This window comes from Oncorhynchus mykiss, chromosome 1, assembly GCF_013265735.2.
Source record: "Oncorhynchus mykiss isolate Arlee chromosome 1, USDA_OmykA_1.1, whole genome shotgun sequence".
Lineage (NCBI taxonomy): Eukaryota > Metazoa > Chordata > Actinopteri > Salmoniformes > Salmonidae > Oncorhynchus > Oncorhynchus mykiss.
The window spans coordinates 64929149-64950956 of NC_048565.1; the positions used below are offsets into that span (position 1 = coordinate 64929149).

A 21808-nucleotide genomic window follows, 5' to 3' on the forward strand; every position below is an offset into this window, starting at 1 on the left:
GAAAGAAGCACAAGGACACACTAGTCCTCTTCACTACTGCGGTCTAGAGACATCAGCTCTTACAGTAAAATGCTCAGGCAGACTGCTTCAAGTCTTTTTTAAATATATATTTGTAATGTGTTTTAAGGACAGTGACAGGCAGAAGGTAGAGACGGAGACAGATACAGAGGGAGACTGGGAGTAGGGGCCGAGGCAGGATTCATAACCCCGTCGCCAGCGGGTAGACCAGACTCCGGCAAACAAATGTCTCGTTGACACACTGAATCATGTTTTTACTAAGCTATTTGTGTTTTGTTTTTGTTTGTCAGTTAGTTAGTCAGAGACAACAAATTTGATTTCGGTTACATCAGGCAATAAAGATTGAAAGCCTACTCAAGTTCAGACAAAAATAGATACCGTAGCTTTAAGTTTCTTTTGGATCGTTTTGTTTAAAGAAAGAAACGTGTTTTTGGGAGTTTTATGGATGTGGTGTTACAGTATATTTGAGTTTGGTTCTAAGGAGCGCTTCTTTCACAGGCCACGCCCACCTGACAGACTTCAACGTTGCTACAATAATCAAGGATGGAGAGAGGGCCACGGCCTTAGCTGGAACCAAGCCCTACATGGGTAAGACTTTTTTTTTTGTACCTGTTATTCCTTCAGCCCTTGGAAACCTTTGTCACTAGCCTGGACCCAGATCTGTTTGTACTGTCTTGCCAACTCCTATGGTCCTAGTCACGACTATGACAAGACCGATCTGGAACCGTATCACTAACATACTGTGTAAATATCCATTCGTGTTTGATGGTCTCGTGTAGGTGTAGCCTAGCTGACTGACTCTGTCTGTGTTGCATCTCCTCCAGCCCCAGAGATCTTCCAGTCCTTTGTGAGCGGGGGGGTGGGTTATGCCTTTGAGGTGGATTGGTGGTCACTCGGCGTGACGGTTTTTGAGGTGCTGCGTGGATGGGTAAGGAAAGACATTATGGGAAGTGGAGCTGTTCTTGAGTAACGAAAACTGAAGCTTACTGTATGTGGTTAATACTATCTTCTTTCAATTTCTCAGTCTGTCTATGCTTTCTTCCCTCTCTCTCTCTCTCCCCCATCTCTCTCTTACTCTCTCTCTCTCTCTCTCTTTCTCTCTCTCCCCATCTCTCTCTTACTCTCTCTCTTCCTTAATCCTCCCCCTCTCTCTTCCGTCCTCCTCCCTCTCTCCCCCTTCCCTCTCCCTCTCACCCTCTCTCTCGCTCTCTCTCTCTCGCTCTCTCCCTCTGTCAGAGGCCCTATGAGATCCATGCCAGTAACTCAGTGGAGTCTTTAATGCAGCTCTTCAGTACAGTCAGTGTGCAGTACAACTCCACCTGGCCCAAGGATCTGGTTCATCTCATGAGGAAGGTAAGTGGGGAGTGGAAGTGGGAAGGAGAAAGATGAGCGGAGGGGATTTCGATTTTTGATTTATTACAATCCCCATTAGTCGATGCCAATAGCAACAGCTAGTCTTACTGGGGTCCAAGAAGAGCGGCGAGCAGAGGAAAGGAGAGTAAAAGTGAGGAGAGGAGATGAGGGGCAGAAGTGGAGAGATGGGCTGCTGTAGAGGGGAGAGTTGTCAGGGGAAAGTCTACAGTGGAATGTCTAGAGTGGAGTAGAGAGTCGAGTCAGTGGTCAGAAGACATTGGGGGGGCTCACAAAAGTATTTGAGGTGAAAGTGGATGGAGGGAGAGTTTCCTGAGGCTGAGGGGAACAGAGGGAGAGATTTAGAGATATAAGGACGAGGAGAGACAAATGGAGTGACAGGGAGTCAGAGTAGTGAGGGACTACTCTCTCTAATCTGTGCGTGTCTGCTCCAGTCAGAGCCAACGAGGCTCCAGGGCGATGGCATCTGTATCTTCCGCTTGGCTGCGGATCGATTACCATGTCTGAACCCCACCTAGACGGACCTAACCAGCCCTCTGGGAGAAATGACTCGTCTGAATTTTCAGAGTGGGAGAATTTGGAGAGAGATGGTTGACATGGCAACCGAACTACATCCCCAAATCATTTCTCCTAGGTTTATGTTAAGCTATCCCACGGCGAAACTTAACAGCTGTTCTATTTCAAATAATTGTTTCGATGTCTCACAAATGGGGATTCACTCTAGAAGATTCACTAACTGAAGAACCAATCACAGCGTCTGTTGGAGAAGCTCTCCTCAGTGCGACTAGATCACGGTCTCCTACTGAACTGTTCTCGGGCGAAACCGTGAGGTTAAAGCTGCAGAACGTAGGACCTCAGCTCCTGTCGATAGTGTTGAGTACTGACCGAGAGGAAAGTTTTGCTTAGAGTATAAATAGTTTTCTACTCCTCAGTCTCCGGTGGTAGCTAGCGTCACAAGCAAGCCCCAGGTAGTTGAGCCGTCACTGGCCAACGTGCTGCGTCACAGACCGACACTTCTCTTCCTGGGAAGACAGAGCGCATTTCCGCCTCCATCTTCCAGATGTTTTACGTGTCTGCTGCATATTCATTAGAGGAGCCATTGACGGATGTAGAGAGGGCAACACACTGGCACCAGGGTTTTTTAGCGGCAGGGAGAGGGCATCACACTGGCACCAGGGTTTTTTAGCGGCAGGGAGAGGGCATCACACTGGCACCAGGGTTTTTTAGCGGCAGGGAGAGGGCAACACACTGGCACCAGGGTTTTTTAGCGGCAGGGAGAGGGCATCACACTGGCACCAGGGTTTTTTCGTGGCAGGGAGAGGGCATCACACTGGCACCAGGGTTTTTTCGCAATGCAAAACCCCCAGGCAAAACAGCAGGCTGCGAACACACCATTTAGTTCTCCTTACAGAGGCCGACAGTGGGGGATGTGGTCCTTCGCTGCTACCGCATCCAGGTCCCATCCACCTGATTCCCCTGGGAAGAAGGGTCACCTGACCTAAGGGTGCATTCCTAGCAGTAGAGAGGGGCAGCAAACAGGTCACTCACTACATGTTCTGGCCTGTCCCCAAGTGTCCCCCGTGCCACAGCTCTCCCTCAGCGCATTCACAAGCACCTGAGGCAAAAAGACAAATGATCATTCACCCCATTCTGGACCTACTTCAACAGATAACTGAGAAAGTACACGTTTCACATTCTTACGCTCAAAGTGCTGTCTCGCTCTATTCGTCGAGGCGATGTTACTCAATGCTTATTTTCACATAAGTATTCTGCCAGCACACGGGACGTTTCTCAGGTGTGCCTTTCAAGACACAGCCTGCGAATACCTCGCTGTCCCCTTCGGGCTAGCACTAGCATACACAAACGTTCAGCAAGTGTGTGGAAGCAGCCCCAACACAGGAGAAAGCGGTATGCGACATGACTTCCCTTTTAACCCATCTCACCGGCCAAACGTTAGCCTATTATCATGAAAGAAGATGACTGAAAATGTGTCATTGGCTTTATTACTCTGATTGGTTAGAGATGACTAAATCGCTGATTACTTTGTTTTGTACAACACCGCTCATTTTGACGTCACCACAAACAACTTCAGTCTCAGACTGAAGTATGTAGCGAACGATAGAGCAGCAGATTAATTCAGTTTGAGTTGTCAGGCAAGGATTCTCTCTTTCATCGGGCTACACTATTGGACAACCACATCACGTTGTTCCGATAGTGCCTCTCCCACTCGGTCACGCTCAAAACCTGCCTCTGAGTGCTGGGATTGATTGCGTCCCCCATCTCAGTTGTACCGCTAGGACGACTGAGAATAGAAGAGAGCTCACCTCTTCTCATTATGCGCAACTCATTTCCTGGGTGTACTGAATGTAGGAGTAGACTTATTGTCCAGAGGGAATCCACTTTACGGGGATTGGAGACCCCATCCACTGTAGATCTCTTCGCATCGAACAAAGACACACACTGTCCGTTGTTCCTAGCAGGAGATGCACCACTGGGGTTGGACCCACTGACACCTCCTTGGCCAAGGGTGATGATTTACGCTTTTCCTCCTCTCTGCTTGATACTCCCCACTCTGGACAGCGTGAGGGGAACAAGGCTTATCCCTCCTCTCGATAGCCACTCGATGGCCATGGAAGCTCTACTCTCCTGCTTTACAATAAGCCCAGGCTGCTACCATTAGGATCTTTTGACCCAAAGCGAATAAAGATGTTTTCCACCCTCACCCAGAAACCATGGCCCTCTGGGCCTGGCCCGTGAGAGGATGCGACGGGCTTGCCAATCGGAATCATTGAGACTATCCAGAGTTCAAGGGCCTCTTCGACACGCTCACTGTATGGAAACAAGTTGTGCGTTTTTGAGAAGTGTTGTGAACAAATAGCCTTCAGATAATTCCTTACCGATGCTCAGTATCCAAGGTTTTATGCTTCTTGCAGGACATTTTAGGCAGAGGGAAGACATTTTCATTTTCCACTGGTTAAGGTCTATTTAACTGCTATCTCGGCCTGTCATATAGGCTTGGACAGTAACATAGTAGGGATACGCCCTCGGTTATGTCGTTTTTCTGAAGGGAGCACGTTGCTTATGCCCAGTTTCCAAGCCTTAAACCCCATCTTAGGACCTGTCTATTGTGCTTGAGGCAATTTTGCAGCAGCCTTTTAAGCCGCTGGATAGTGTGGTAGTAGTGACTGACCTTACATCAGCAAAGCAAGTGAGTGACCTGCATGATTTGTCAGTCCACCATTCGTGCCTACAGTTTGCCCCGGTGTTATCCAAGGTAACATTGTTACCCATCCCCGCCTTTATGCCTAAGGTCAGAGGCAATTAAAATGGTCTCTTCTTAGAGCTTATGGCTTTCCAGCCGCCGCCCTTCACTTCTACGGAAGAAGAACGTCTCCACCATTTATGTCCAGTGCTTTGACAGAACGAGAGCATGTCGAAAGAGTGACCAACTCTTCGAGTGGGCCCCTCTCTTGTCAACGGCTATCCCATTGGACAGTGGAGGCTATTGTATTGCCTTATAATAGCAAGGGTTTGCAGTCAGGGTTGAAGAGTAACTGATTGCAGTTACCGTTTTCTTGTAATCAGTAATGTTACAGGCAAAAAATTGTAATCAGATTACATATACTTTTGAAAAACTACATGATTACTTCTGGGATACTTTTAGATTCAAGATACATTATGACATCTTTCTGTTTTCTCAATGACACTCAATTCAGCATTGGAAAAGGGCACAAATTTAAGTTTGTTCGTCCTGAACGAGTCTGACCGCAAGTACATGACCACTATGATGACATGTCAAATGCGTTTGATGGATGCTTTTTGTCTTCTTCTGATGCCTCTTAAGAGGAAAGTAATTCAAAAGTAACTGAAAGTTATCAGTTTATCTTACTGAGTTTGGGTAATCCAAAAGTAACTTTACTGATTACAATTTTGGACGTAACTAGTAACATAACTATAACTAGTAGTTGTAACGGATTACATTTAGAAAGTAACCTACCCAGCCCTGTTTACAGCCCCGGGAGGGCCTGAGGGCTCATTCCACCAAAGGTATGGTTACCTCTTGGGCACTGTTCAAATGCATCTCTTTGCAAGAGATTTACGATGCGGCATGTTGGGCCACCCTGGTTTTGTGATAATGTGAGTGAGATGACTCACTGCATTTCCATGCTCGCAAGGAAGAGAGGCATGAGTTTTTAAACTTTGTTTCCATTGAACATGCCATACAAATAAAGGAATTATATTAAGAGTGCCTTGATCCTCCTTTCATTTGGAAGAGAGGCATGCTTGAGAATGACCAGAGGCGGGGCGAGTTGCGCCTTATAAGGCGGGGAGGGGCTCACCTCTTCTCCAACTTTACCTGCCTGTCTCCAAAAGATGCTGTGATTTGGTTCTTCATTTCGTGAATCTGCTAGAGCGAATCCCCATATGTGAGACGTCTATCTCACATTGTCATAGAACCGGGGTTTCGTAAATACCCTAGATTTCCCTTCATTGTAGATACAATACTATTGATACAAGTTTATTGTATCCCTGACAATGATCTCAATCCTTATCTAATTAAATGTATGCTAATCGTGGTGGCGTCTTTATTTTGGATTGAAAAGGCACCTGATCCCTGTACTGTAAGACTGTGGCTGATTTAAGAGTGCCCCCTAATGTCGATACTACCTAGATTATTGGATCTGATTTTAACATTCAACCTGTTTAGTCACAAGCCATAAGGTTTTTCAATTCAATACGACTTTATTAATCCCTGCGGAGAAATTAGAAAGCAATGTAGTGGATAATGTAGAGGTGATAGTGTTTGAGACTTTAATGGAACTAAATGATGTATAGTATAATCTGTGTGTGTGTGTGTGTGTGTGTGTGTCTCCCAGCTGCTGACGGTGAACCCAGAGCATCGTTTCTCCAGCCTGTCTCACATGCAGACAGCTCCCTACCTCTCTGACATCAACTGGGACGCTGTGTACGAGAAGAAGATAGAGGCTGGCTTTGTCCCTAACGTAAGTATCTATCACATGGGAGCATAGAATGCAGTGTGCTGCGTTTTCACCTTTTTATGGACTGTAAACACTGATTCACACTTCACACATACAGTATATAAGATTAACTACATTATCTCATCTTGTTCATTTATTCAGACAAATAAACGTACACATGTAGTCTTATACATAATCCAGTCTCTCACACTCGTTACATTCTGTGAAATGTCCAGTATTTGCTTCGCTGTTATTATTTATATTATTATTTAATCCCTGTACATATCTACCTCTAATACTCCAGTATCCCTGCACATTATACACGTGGTACTGGCACTGACCTTGTATATTCATGGGTTGCAATTTGCGTCATTATTGTTTTGAACGTTCCTTTTAGTACGGATGTTCAACTGAGCATTCTACTCGATGCATCCTCATTGGGCGCTGATGAAGATTAGGTCTAAAGTGCATTACTGTGGCTTGAAAACACATTACATTTCAAAAGAAGGCAAATAATTAGTAGGAAAACCTTTTGTCATCATTTAAATGATGGACTTTAGATGGACTTTAGATGCGTTATAACGTTAGCTAGCTAGCTAAGATTGAGGGTAGACCTCCAGATTTTAGCTAGCTAACATTAGCATTGCTAGCTATTTTTTATTAACTTTGCTCGCTAATGACAACATTGCCAGCCGTCTAAAGTATATTGACAACACGATGATGATGGCAAAGTTGTTTCCTGCTAAATATGTGTCTACTTTAGCAATGGCATCGTATTCCCAAGCCCCTATAGTGTAATTTAGACTAAACAGTCATTAGCCCTGGTTCTACTTTTGAGCATCAATACTGCTGTGGTGTCTGTAGAACGTTGATAACAAAGGCAACCGACACGACCGAGGGACATTTGTGCAACCCGTAAATAGCTTCCTCTCTTATTACTATTACTTTTTTATATTGAATACTGCACTGTTGGCTAGGGCTTGCAAGTTAAGCACTTCACTGTACTGAAATAAATAAATATAAATAACTATAATAAGTCTATTGTAGCCAATAAACTATGCTAGTCCATTTTATTCATGCTGTGGAGTGTGTGTGTGTGTGTGTGTGTGTGTGTGTGTGTGTGTGGATTTAGGTATATAGTTATTCATTAGTGTACTGTGTGTGTCTTGGTTCCACAGAAGGGCCGTCTGCATTGCGACCCCACCTTTGAGCTGGAGGAGATGATACTAGAATCTCGTCCCCTCCACAAGAAGAAGAAGAGGCTGGCCAAAAACAGGTCACGGGAAGCCAGCAAGGATTCCCAGTCTGTGAGTGTCACATCAACCAGTCACTACTGACTGTACCTGGGTCATGTTAATCAGAATCACTTTATTCGCCAAGTACATTTAACACATACCCAGAATTTGACTTAGGGAATAGGTGCTGCCAGCAATAGACAATGTACAAACAGAATACAGACAAGTCAACCAAATGGAAGGAAACATGGAGGGACTACCTGAATTTGTCCAATTAGAAATGTTCTATGTTGCCCCAAAAAATGTTAAATAGTGCTAGGACAGTGTGGCAGATCTGGTTTACACAGTGTGCAGGGATGGCAGTCTGTAGCCTCCTCTTCCCCAGTTGTTATTTTTCTCCCTTCATTTCATGAATATCATGAATATCTTTGTCTTAAAGGCCGGTTATTTTCTTATATGATTACAGTATTATAAGAAATCCACCTTATCTGTGATTGCGGCCATTATTTAACATGGATTTTAGACAATCCATATGTATGAGCTGTGCCAGGTTTTCATTGGCCAAGCCCCTCATTACGAGCACCACATTATTAAAGTCGACCTTCGGTGTTATCAAGAGTGATCTCTGGGCGCTGTAAAAGCAGTAAAGCTTGTATCTTCTAACAATAGGCCCCCATCGTACTCCGGGCCTGAGCAGTCTTCTTGTGTGCGAGGGGGCTCAGTTATTACCTAGATGATTAAATTATGAAGCCATCAGTGGTGATGTCATGCCTCCAAGTGCTTTCGGAAATATGAGCTTCTATTTTTGTCCTGTGCCAAACAACCAATTTGAGGGAAAGCACACAAACATATCACTGGGCGTGATTTAAAGGAGGGAAGAAGGGGGTGTTTGTAATCTTTCAGGTCTCACTGGTGATTGATTGAGGTGAGGTTGATCTCGTACTTCATCATTGTCGACCTGTGTGGGTGATGATGATAATGGCTATTCTCTTTCCTTCACTGCCCTCAGGAGAACGACTACCTACAGGAGTGCCTTGAAGTCGTGCAGTCAGAGTTCATGATCTTCAACCGCGAGAAGTAAGACCACAAACCAAACCCTTCGCCTGGAGACAAATCAGAACATATTAATGTTAAACCTTTGTGGAATGCTTTTTTTAAAAAAGTGGTACGCATGAGGCTGAGATACCACCTACATAAGGACTATATGACACCTGACACACACGACGTGAATAGATATTTATAAATGTTTGTTTCACCTGACCCAAGCATTGTTAGCTCTATAATAATATACTAAGATTATATAAACGCAGAACCAATTACTGAACCTGGGAGACGAATACAAAACATATTAATATTACATCATTCTTAGCTCTGTAGTGGCAGAAATTATTCACACTGCTTTACTTTTTCCACGTTTTGTTGTTACTGCCTTAATATAAAATTGATCAAATGTAGATTTTGTGTCACTGATCTACACACAATACCCCATAATGTCGAAGTGGAATGTTGTTTGAAGAACATTTTTCAAATTAATAACAAATGTGAAGCTGAAATGTCAATAAGTATTCAACCTCTTTCTTTGTGGCAAGCCTTAAGTTCAGGAGTAAAAATGTGCTTAACAAATCACATAGTAAGTTTCATGGACTCATTCTTTGTTCAATTATAGTGGTTAACATACAATTATCTGTAAGGTCCCTCAATTGAGTATTGAATTTCAAGCACAGATTCAACTACAAAGACCAGGGAGCTATTTCAATGCCTCAAAGAAGGACACCGATTTGTAGATGTGTAAAAAAAAAAAACAGACGCTGAATATCCATTTGAGCATGGTTAAGTATTAATTCAGCTTACACCCAGTCACTACAAAGATACAGGTGTCGTTCCTAACTCAGTTGCCGAAGAGGAAGGAAACTGCTCCTTCACTCTAAGGTCAATGGTGATTTTAAAACAGTTACAGGGTTTAATTGTTGTGATATGAGAACTGAGGATGGATCAACAACACTGCAGTTACTCCGCAATACTAACTTAAATGACAGAGTGAAAAGAAGGAAGCCTGTTTGCAACAAGGTACTTAAGTAATCCTTCAAAAAAATTGGCAAAGAAATTCACTTTTTTTCCTGAATACAAAGTGTTATGTTTGGGGCAAATCCAACACAACACGTTACTGCATCGTGTTGTCATCAGCAAGTACTAGGGAGTTTTTTTAATTTGTATTATTATTAATTATTCTTAATTTTATTTTTGTACCCCTTTTTTCTCCTCAATTTCGAGGTAATTGTTTAGTAGCTACTATCTTGTCTCATCGCTACAATTCCCGTACGGGCTCGGGAGAGACGAAGGTTGAAAGTCGTGCGTCCTCCGATACACAACCCAACCAACCCACACAGTGCGCATCCAACCCGGAAGCCAGCCGCACCAATGTGTCGGAGGAAACACTGTGCACCTGGCAACCTTGGTTAGCATGCACTGCGCCCGGCCCGCCACAGGAGTCGCTGGTGCGCGAACCCAGGGTCTCTGGCTGCAGTACAGCACCCTTAACTACTGCGTCACCCGGGAGGCCCTGTACTAGGGAATTTTTATTAGGATAATCCTAGAGGAAAACCTGGTTTAGTCTGCTTTTCAACAGCAACTGAGAGACAAATCCACCTTTCAGTAGGACAATAACTTAAAACACAAAGTCCAATCTACACTGGAGTTGCTTACCAAAACAATATTGAATAGCAATGATCGACAATCAACTTGACACAGCTTGAAGAATTTTATAAAGAATAATGGGGAAATATTGTACAATCCAGGTGTGCAAAGCTCTTTCATACCCAAAAAGACTCCTACAAAGTATTGACTCGGGTGTGAATACTTATGTAAATTAGGTAATAAAATCTAGGGTATTGTGTGTAGATGGGTGAGAAAGAAAATCTATGCAATAAATGTTTTAACTCAGGCTGTAACACATCAAAATTTGGAATGAATCAAGGGGTATGAATACTTTCTGAAGTCACTGTATATGAGGCCTCCCACTCTTTCTATTCTGGTTAGGGTCAGTTTGCGCTGTTATGTGAAGAGAGTAGTACACAGCGTTGTACGAGATCTTCCGTTTCTTGACAATTTCTCACATGGAATAGCCTTCATTTCTCAGAACAAGAATAGACTGACAAGTTTCAAAGTTCTTTGTTTCTGGCCGTTTTCAGCCTGTAATCGAACCCACAAATGCTGATGCTCCAGATACTCAACTAGTCTAAAGAAGGCCAGTTTTATTGCTGCTTTATTCAGCACAATAGTTTTCTGCTGTGCTAACATAATTGCAAAAGGGTTTTCTAATGATCAATTAGCTTTTTTAAAATGATAAACTTGGATCAGCTAACAAAACGTGCTATTGGAACACAGGAGTGATGGTTGCTGATAATGGGCCTCTGTACGCCTATGTAGATATTCCATAAAACATCAGCTGTTTCCAGCTACATAAACAGGTGGTCTCAGACCGAACTGCGATCTGTACCCCTTTGTAACTGTAGACCGAGAGATGGCAGGCCAGAACACAGGGTGAACTGTTGGCTGCCACTCTCTGCCGCAGGGGGCGTACCCCTGGGTCAGCCCCGGTTTTTCCCTACAGGGGAACCAACTGGGCGGGACCTTGATGTGGCTGCAGCGAAGGACCGTTTTCCCAACTGTCGTCCCCGAACTGTGGGATCGATGCCCGCTGTACCAGCCTGGGATTCCTGTGGAAAGCCCTGTTGACAGTGAATTGCCTTCTCCCTGCCACTAAGCCTTGGTTCGTGGAGGGGTCGACCAGGTAGCCACAATTCTCCAGTCTAGGAGGCAGGAAGAAGTTGAGGGCTTCGCCCTCCTTCTTTCAAAGTTTGCACTTCTGCCACAAATGGCGGTGACAGCCGGCCAAAACAGTTCCTTCGGCTGCTTTCTCCTTGTCTGACAGGTTAGATAAGTTGAGCCACAAGGCTCTCTCCCATACCGCTCCAGCCTTGAATGGCGCTCCTGGAGGCTCGGAGCTTGAGGACTCTGATGACACAGATCTAATCACAAAGGTCTGGTTTAGGCTTGCAATAGCTAGGAGATTATGTAGCCTGTTAAGCCGTACAGAATGTGTAGGCCTAGAGGTAACGGCTTGCACCTCCTCATCCTCTTCCTCCTCCGCTGCCTGGAGGAGGTCAGTCATACCCTCGCCATTGTCTTCGTCGATGACGAGGTCCAATTCCCCCTTCTCCGGGGCCAATGTCTTTGGGATAGCCATCCATGACATCTTCCCATGAAGGCTGGGTCTGCGAGGCAGTCTCCCCACTCAAGTTCAGTGTGGGAGACTAACCACATCGGGCTGCTCTGCGAACTCTCCGTCGGAGGGTGTTAGCAGCAAAAGAAAACACAATGGACCCATGGCCAGTGGTCATAGAACGCTGTTCCGCGTGTTCGAGACCCAGGCAGTCGGGTATAGTTTCCCTGCATATGGTTGCTCCACATAGGCATGGGTGTGCCGATGCTGAAGCAGGGGCCGGGGCCTTGCTCGGGAACCCCTTGGGCTGAGCTAGCAGGCTCTATGGCTACAAAAACAGCTAATCCAAGAACAAAGTGAAAAGTAACTAGTGTTCGGCCACTTGGGCAAGTAGCCTAGCTAGTTAACACAGTGATAGTCGGAGAAGCTAATCTTTTACCAATGTCAATGTAGCTAGTGTTCGCCATTTAGGTTAGTAGCCTAACTAGTAAGCACAAAGTTAGCTAAAGAAAGCTAGCGCCTTGTTGGTCTTGCGAAGAACAAATGCATGTCTCATGACCGATAAGCAGAAACGCTAGGACGGTTGGTTTAGTCAACGTGGCACCGGAGTGAGTTGAACTAAATGAGAGAGCGAGCTTCCAGGTAGAAAAACTAGTCGGTAGGATAGGTAGCCTTACAGCGAGCAAGCCCGGTTAGCTAAGCCTTGCAGGTGAGCTAGCTAAAGCTCAGCAGCTAGCCTTGTGATGTTAGCTACAACAGGAGATGAGGGAAGAAAAGCAGTGAAGCTAATTCTTACCCTAAGTAAAAATCATTTCAGTAAATTCACCCAACACAAAATACGAGAGCTGATAACCCTGCGCTCGGCATCATAACCTTGACGGCACACATGTGAATAGTTAAATTGGAAAACAGGTCAAGCCGTGCTGAGGAGAGCTAGATATAACTCTTCTGAGAATAAGAGAGGTGAGTGATTGGGGCGGGCGAGTGGCTCTTTAGTATGAGGGGAGCGGCTCCCTCATTCGCCACTCGACATGTCTATCTCCTTAGAGATTCTGGTGAATCCCACTTGTGAGATATTTAAACTAACAACTGAAAGAGAACCCCAGGGTCTAATGAAAAGCTTATTAACATTAAAATCATTGTTAACTTATATAATCTTATCATAGAGCTTTGACCATTATTTGCAATGGTATCTATTCCTTATAGAACAGTGATGCAATATGTGGTCATCATATCAAGGGTTAAAACGTGGTAGAATGAATTAGCCTCATATTAGTTTTCCGTTTCTGCCATTTTTAAGTTTTATGGTGAATAACTGTTTATATTCTGCATCCTTCCTGACCATGTAGCTTCCAGTGACACTGACATTCCTCTATTAGTGCTGAGCAATTAACCCATTTTTTATTTAAACTTTCTTATTAAACAATTAATTCACCGACGTTGGTTCAATTAGATCAATTCCATTAAGTTATTTTTTTTCTCTAGAGAGAAATCAAATAATTAATGAGAGAAATCAAGTCAAGAACTATGTGGGACGCTGGGCTGAAGAGCGATTTGGTTTTCATTAAGCAAATATTCAACCTAGTTCAGCACAGAAACGTGGTAATTGACTACAATGAACATAATCCATTGCACCTGTTCTTTCTGTCTCAGACAGATACACTTTTATGCCTGCTACTTCAGGTTAGATCCGCATAGACCGCATTAGAGAGGAATGTACAGTACACAACACAATGATGAGAGGGACAGAGACAATTCGTGAAAGTATGCCTTATCTATTTTGAAGAACTAGTAAAAAAAAATTGCGAAAAAGCTCTGCAGCATACTCAGTCAGACTAGCCAAGCTAAATAGGATGACTAAAGACAGTACAGTATGGGGAGCACAGAGATAACATTAGATGGTCTGGCTGCTACTGCCTGAGCCGAGATGAGATGACGACTTTAAGGAATGCAAGGCAGTACAGTATAAATAACTGAAATATATTATTATTTCATAGTAATTTCCTATTTATGTCTACTTAATGTGGATTTGACAGAGAATGGAATATTTTCAATGTTTTGGCAATTGAATGTTAACTAATTTCCATTCAAAAGCAAAAAATAAATCAATAAATAAAAGCTAAAATCATTTTGTCATTATAAAAATAAAATAAAGCTATTATTTTTTAAATAATTATACCAAAACCAAACCGGTCTCAAAAACCACTAGTATTCTGCAAAGTGGTCATCAAAATATATTTTGATTTGTTTAACACATTTTTGGTTACTACATGATTCCATATGTGTTATTTCATAGTTTTGATGTTTTCACTATTATTCTATAATGTAAATAGTTAAAATAAATGAAAACCCTGGAATAAGTAGGTGTGTCCAAACTTTTGACTGCTACTGTATGTTACATGGATTTATTAGACTTTTTAAAATGGCTTGTAGGCTATGTGTGGAAGCCAGGAGATGCTAAATGTGTTTATGTTAATTAACTGTCAATTACCTTGAGACCGACAGTTATTTGCTTGACAATCACCGGCTGATGAAATTTCGTAACCGCCACAGCCCTATATGGGACTGCTCTGTGATCATGAGGGAGAGAATATTGGTTCAGCCCTGATCTAAATTAATACCTCATTCATTATTTACCAGTGTCTGAGATTGCAGCATAATTTGGAATTCTTCCTGCATGGCAAATGGAGTTTCTTTATTGCTCTAATTTAATGGAGCTTGAGTTCTATTTTTACTACTTGGGCATCATTTCTGAACAGAGAGTATATCATAGTCTTTAGACTCCCACTATGTATTTTAATCACAAATGGGCTTTTCTCTCTATTCCGTGTGTGTGTGTCTGCATCTGTCTCTCAGGTTGAAAAAGAGTCAGGAGGAGGGTGCAGAGGGAGGGGAGTGTGAAGGAGCTGCCGAGGGGGGTGATGATGGTGATGGAGACGGATCCGGAGAGGCTGAGGGAGGCACAGAGGATGAGGATCCCGAACCCGAACCTGAGTCCTCCTCCAAACTGAGCATGTGCGGATCGGTCTGCTCCTCTCCTGGAAGCTCCTAGCACCGCACCGCCACCTGGTGGTCTCACAGGCTGGTGTGTGTGTGTGTGTGTGTGTGTGTGTGTGTGTGTAACCATGCCTATAACCTCTCCTATGTAGCCATGATGACTGTGGGAACAGGGACGCACAGCAGGACACAAAACAATACACAGCAGGACACAAAATGGCTCCCCTATTTCGTCTTCTGTAGCATCCGTCGTTAAGGCATGAATGGGACTGCAGGTTCCAGAGCGGTCCTGCCCTCCGCGCCCCTAGAGTAAGCGCTAACTCTCTTCTATGCAACGTACAGTATAGCATGAAGGTAGGGAGGGGATAGCAAGCAGCAGTAGCCGCAGACACAGTATATGAGCCTGATGACATACAGAGCAATAGGAGCCAGGTTTAAGAGTGTAAGATATTTTTTTAGCAGAGCCTCCCTGCTCTTTCAGCCTCGACTAGATGTAGCTCCCACTGCAAACTCACATGCTGAATTATTCAAATAGAGTTAGGCACTCTTTGTTTTCTTTGCCTGTGTAGCTCTTTCAATCCCTCTCATTCTCTCTGTGCACCCTATTCGGAACTACAATAGTACTGTTGGGTTACCTTCCCCAAATGCCTTTCATTTCAATGATAATATATAATTGTATCACAATGCCAATATACAGTGTAGTGCACATAGAAATAGGATTACTATTATATTATTATGTTCTATGTGATTCTATTTCTAAGGTAGTGCAGTGGATAGAGACTTTAAGAGGTTAATACTGTTTCCAGTCTCAGAGAGTGAGCCTTATTAGCAAATAATACTGTATGGGCCATTAAGGATAAGGAGTTTTTGCAAGTGTAAATAAATCACTAGTTCAATACTGTAAAACCACTTTAAATGGTGTTGATTGTTAATCAATAGCCATTCATCACACGTAATTATATCTACATTATGCATCAGCATGCCAGTTTGATTTTCCTACAGCGATTACGCTCCTCCACCAAAACATATTCCCCTACGGTGTTAGATTTCCAAAGGCCCTAAGTACAACTGCGGTGTAAATGGAAGGTTTCCCTCACCATCGATCTCTGTGACTGTTGCCAAGATGCTGTTCTTCTCACACTGTTCCATTGTGGGCTACATGCTCGTACTGCTTTAGTTCTTATCTGTTAAACACAAACCTTGTCACTAGCAGGGGATCAGTCGTTCTAGTCATTCTATTTCTATGGATCAGAAATGATCAACTTCTTTTGAATAGCTACAAAAGAATCCCGTAATTGATTATTATCCTTTAATAGACAACAATAGCTATAACCTAGTGGAATTTGACAATTGTCTCGATCATTTCATATCGAAAATTATCATTGGGCAGTGTTTTGAGTTGTGTAGTTGAAACTTTCACCTAGTAGAGACAGTGGTACATTTAAGGTGGTGCCATTTACTCTCAGCATGGGCATCTGGGAACATGTAGCATAGTCCGCCTTAAAACCCTAAGGCCTAACAAAGTAACACGTGTAAATAGACTAGCCTAACTCTCCACAGTTTTATGTGGGACTTCTTACTAAATTAACGTAAATGTTACTAAATTAAGAGTTGTATGAAGCCAAACCTTCATACATTGTTGTACTGATCTTATTTCCAAGTGTGCAGGCACAACTTGTAGGCACATATGCCAAAGCTTTTCTACCATTTGCATAGCCATTTCTTAGGAACTTTGAGTGTGTGAATGTATGTTTCCTCTCTGTTGTGCATAGAACCACTGTTCCTTCAGCAAGTGAAAATACAATCATTTGTATACAACCATTTTATTGTGATTATAGATAAATGAATGTTTTTTGGGAGGAATTAAATAGTATTTAATTATATAATAAAAAATCAAGATGCCTCTTAAAGGTGAGGTGGGAAAAAAGTGCAGTTTTCCTATAAAAATAAGCGCATTAACTACAACGATAGTGTCTCGAACCCTGCATGTACCTCTATTCAAGGTTTTATTCTGATTTTGTAGGAGAGCCAAATGCTAGGGTTTTCATGGCTTACAGTATGTGCACATGCAAGCTTCGGCCATAGAGATGGATAGAGATCTTTACTTGGCAATAATCTGTTTTTTCATGGACATTGCTATTGAGGGCTTCCTCAATTTTAAAGTAGTCAACTGGGTGGGGATTCCTATGCTTGGGAGGAATAAGTTAATAATCAGAGCATTTGCTTCTACTTCAAATTGGATTACCTGGTTGGTAAATGGCTTTAATTAAACTGTATCAATGCCATTAGTGGCCACAATAAATAAATTACACACAAGATTTGGTTCAGGACTCCTGCACTGCAGGTGGTGGTAAATCACCAATATAAGCTGTATGCATTTTTTCAAACACAAAAGAAGAAGAAATTTGACCACTTCAATGGCGATGCCCATGCTCTCAGACGCTATAATGGGATAGATACCAAGATGAGTCGTCTAACTAAGTCTATGGCAGTAGCATACCTTGACCTTCGCCTCGTCCAATCAGTGTAGCCCTGCCCTGTTTGCCTGTCTATGTGATGTCTAGGTTTACTAAAAACAAGATTTACGACCTCCTACAACTGTACAAATCATTTATTCCCAGTGTTAAAAGGATGGTATAATATTTTAGATTGTATGCAGTAACTTTTGACATCCCGTAGTTTGTCTTAAGAATATGTTCAAGTGCACAGGCTTTTCCTTCCTTAAATGGATGTTTTAATAAGTCAGTAATTATACTCCAATGTGGGTAAGTTAGAGTTTTATGTGCTTAGTTATGTATATGGAAAAGGTATAAGCCCAAAGGTTTGGGGCAGTGTTTAAGTATGCCCTTAGATGGTCATGGCTATGTGAACAGTTTTAAATTGCTGCTAAATAACATACATACATATACAGTACCAGTCAAACGTTTGGACATACCTACTCATTCCAGTGTTTTTCCTTATTTTTACTATTTTCTTTATGGTAGAATAGTGAAGTAATATAATAGTGATAATAATAATAGTGGATAGTGTAGTCAGAAAAACCATCAAGCGCTATGATGAAACTGGCTTTCATGAGGACCGCATAGGAAAGGAAGACCGAGAGTTACCTCTGCTGAAGAGGATAAGTTCATTAGCGTTAACATTAGAGTTAACTGCACGTCAGATTACAGCCTAAATAAGTGCTTCAACAGACACATCAACATCAACTGTTCAGAGGAGACTGCGTGAATCAGGCCTTCAGGCCTGGTCGAATTGCTGCAAAGAAACCACTACTTAAGGACACCAACAATAAGAACAGACTTACTTGGGCCAAGAAACATGAGCAATGGACTTTACACCAGTGGAAATCTGTCCTTTGGTCTGATGAGTTAAAATTTGAGATTTTGTGTTCCAACCGGCGTGTTTTTGTGAGACACAGAGTAGGTGAACAGATGATCTCTGCATGTGTGGTTCCCACCGTGAAGCATGGAGGAGGTGGTGTGATGGTGTGTGGGTGCTTTTCTGGTTTAGAATTTTAGAATTCAAAGCACACTTAACCAGCATAGATACCACAGCATTCTGCAGCGATACGCCATCCCATCTGGTTTGCGCTTAGTGGGACTATCATTTGTTTTTCAACAGGACAATGACCCAACACACCTCCAGGTGGTGTAAGGGCTATTTGACCAAGGAGCGTGATGGAGTGCTGCATCAGATTACCTGGCCTCCATAATCACCCAACCACAACCCAATTGAGATGGTTAGGGATCAGTTGGACCACAGAGTGAAGGAAAAGCAGCCAGCAAGTGCTCAGCGTATGTGGGAACTCCTTCAAGACTAGATGTCCTGTTGAAAACAAATGATAGTGGGACCAGATGAGATGGAGTATCGCTGCAGAATGCTGTGGTAGCCATGCTGGTTAAGTGTGCCTTGAAATCTAAATAAATAACACAGTGTCACCAGCAAAGCACACCCACACCATCACACCTCCTCCACCATGCTTTACTGTGGGAACCATATATGCAGAGATCATCCGTTCACTCACACCACGTCTCACAAAGACATGGCGGTTGGAACAAAATATCTCCAGACTAAAGGAAAAATGTCCATCAGTCTGTCCATTGCTCATGTTTCTTAGCCCAAGCAAGTCTCTTCTTATTATTGGTGTCCTTTAGTAGTGGTTTCTTTGCAGCAATTTGACAATGAAGGCCTGATTCACAGTCCCCTCTGAACAGTTTATGCTGAGATTGTTCTGTTACTTGAACTGTGTGAAGCATTTATTTGGACTGCAACTTCTGAGGCTGATAACTTTAATGAAACTATCCTCTGCAGCAGAGGTAACTCTGGGTCTTACATTCCTGTGGTGGTCCTCATGAGAGCCAGTTTCATCATAGCGCTTGATGGTTTTTGCGACTGCACTTGAAGAAATTTTCAAAGTTCTTGACATTTTCCGGATTGACTAACCTTCATGTCTTATCGTAATGAAGGACTGTCATTTCTCTTTGCTTATTTGAGCTGTTCTTGCCATAATATGGACTTGGTCTTTTACCAAATAGGGATATCTTTTATATTACCCCCATACGTTGTCACAACACAACTGATTGGCTCAAACTCATTAAGAAGGAAAGAAATTCCACAAATTAACTTTGAAGAATGCACACCTCTTAATTAAAATGCATTCCAGGTGACTACCTCATGATTTAGAGAAAGAGTGTGCAAAGCTGTCATCAAGGCAAAGGGTGGCTATTTGAATGATCTCAAATATAAAATATATTTTGATTTGTTTAACACTTTTTGGTTACTACATTATTCCATATGTGTTATTTCGCAGTTTTGATGTCTTCACTATTATTCTACAATGCAGAAAATAGTACAAATAAAGAAAAACCCGACTGAGGAGGTATTCTAAAACTTTTGATCAGTAGTGTGTGTGTATACACACACACACACACACACACACACACACACACACACACACACACACACAGTGTATTTGGAAAGTATTCAGACCCATTGACTTGTTCCACATTTTGTAAGTTACAGCCTTATTCTAAAATCGATTAAATAGTTGTTTTTCATCAAAAATCTACACACAATACCCCATAACGACAAAGCGAAAACAGGTTTTTAGAAATTTTTGCAAATGTATTAAAAACAGAAATACCTTTATTTACATAAGTATTCAGACCATTTGCTATGAGACTTGAAATTGAGCTCCGGTGCATCCTGTTTCCATTGATCATCCTTGAGATGTTTCTACAATGTGATTGGAGTCCACCTGTAGTAAATTCAATTGATTGGACATGATTTGGAAAACCACACACCTGCCTATGTAAGATCTCACAGTTGACAGTGGATGTCAGAGCAAAAACCAAGCCATGAGGTCGAAGGAATTGTCCATAGAGCTCCGAGACAGGATTGTGTTGAGGCACAGATCTGGAGAAGGGTACCAAAACATTTCTGCAGCATTGAAGGTCCCCAAGAACACAGTGGCCTCCATCATTCTTAAATGGAAGAAGTTTGGAACCACCAAAACACTTCCTAGAGCTGTCTGCCCAGCCAAACTGCACAATCGATGGAGAAGGGCCTTGGTCAGGAAGGTGACCAAGATCCTGATGGTCTCTCTGACAGAGCTCCAGAGTTCTTCTGTGGAGATGGGAGACCCTTCCAGAAGAACAACCATCTCTGCAGCACTCCACAAATCAGGCCTTTATGGTAGAGTGGCCAGATGGAAGCCACTCCTCAGTAAAAGGCACATGAGAGTCCGCTTGGAGTTTGCTAAAAGGCACCTAAAGGACTCTCAGACCATGAGAAACAAGATTCTCTGGTCTGATGAAACCAGGATTGAACTCTTTGGCCTGAATGCCAAGCATCACATCTGGAGGAAATTGGCACCATCCCTACGGTGAAGCATGGTGGTGGCAGCATCATGATGTTTTTCAGCGGCAGGGACTGGGAGACTAGTCAGGATTGAGGGAAAGAGAGATCCTTGAAAGAAACCTGCTCCAGAGAGCTCAGGACCTCAGACTGGGGCGAAGGTTCACCTTCCAACAGGACAACGACCCTAAGCACATAGCCAAGACAATGCAGGAGTGGCTTCTCTGAATGTCCTTGAGTGGCCCAGCCAGAAACTGGACTTGAACCCAATCAAACATCACTGGAGAGACCTGAAGAACCCGATCGAACATCTCTGGAGAGACCTGAAAATAGCTGTGCAGCGAAGCTCCCCATCCAACCTGACAGAGCTTGAGAGGATCTGCAGAGAAGAATGGGAGAAACTCCCTAAATACACGTGTTCTAAGCTTGTAGCGTCATACACAAGAAGTCTCGGCACCTAAAGGACTCTCAAAGGTGCTTCAACAAAGTATTGAGTAAAGGGTCTGAATACTTTTGTAAATGTGATTGTTTTTGCTTTGTCATTATGGGGTATTGTGAGTAGATTGATGGGGGGAAAAAACAATTATATATCACACCCTTGAAAAAAATTAGCAAAAATGACCATATAAATAATTCAAATATTGAGCTATATTGTATGCTAAAAATGTTTGGGAAAGTATATTATTTTATACTAATACAACTGCTCAGAGAAAGATATTTTGTTTAACAAGTAATACTTTCATATTTGCATAAAAGCGTCTGCTAAATGAACATATACTATCATATTATGACTTTTTTCAAAAGGTAGGGGTCAAAATTATTGACACCCTTTTTTCAATACCTTTCAATACCTCACGAGGATAACAGTACTGAGACATTTAAAAAAAATACAAATGTTTTATGGATTGGAGAACCTTGGGAGGGATTTTAGACCCTTCCTCCATACAGAATCCTTCCAGATCCTTGATATCCGTCTTCTTCGCTTCTGGACTGCTCTCTTCAATTCAAACCACAGGTTTATTATATACAGTATATATACAGCTCTTCGACATGTCTTTACATTGTCCTCTCTAATGACGATTAGATGAAAAAGTTGATTGGATGCTCAGTCTCCACTGCTAGAAATGGCC

The 21808-nt window shown here is 42.7% G+C and overlaps 1 protein-coding gene across 1 annotated transcript in view; it reads left to right on the plus strand.

The window, feature by feature from the left end:
- Window positions 1-17016, plus strand: part of LOC110526969 (serine/threonine-protein kinase 32C) — a 136910-nt gene extending 119894 nt beyond the window's left edge. The window contains exons 6-12 of the mRNA XM_021608144.2: window positions 517-606; window positions 843-946; window positions 1255-1371; window positions 6267-6392; window positions 7547-7675; window positions 8613-8680; window positions 14682-17016. Of these exons, the coding sequence (XP_021463819.1) occupies window positions 517-606; window positions 843-946; window positions 1255-1371; window positions 6267-6392; window positions 7547-7675; window positions 8613-8680; window positions 14682-14877 (830 nt within the window). The 3' untranslated portion in view covers window positions 14878-17016. The remainder of the gene's footprint in view (window positions 1-516; window positions 607-842; window positions 947-1254; window positions 1372-6266; window positions 6393-7546; window positions 7676-8612; window positions 8681-14681) is intronic.
- The last annotated feature ends 4792 nt before the right edge of the window (window positions 17017-21808 follow it).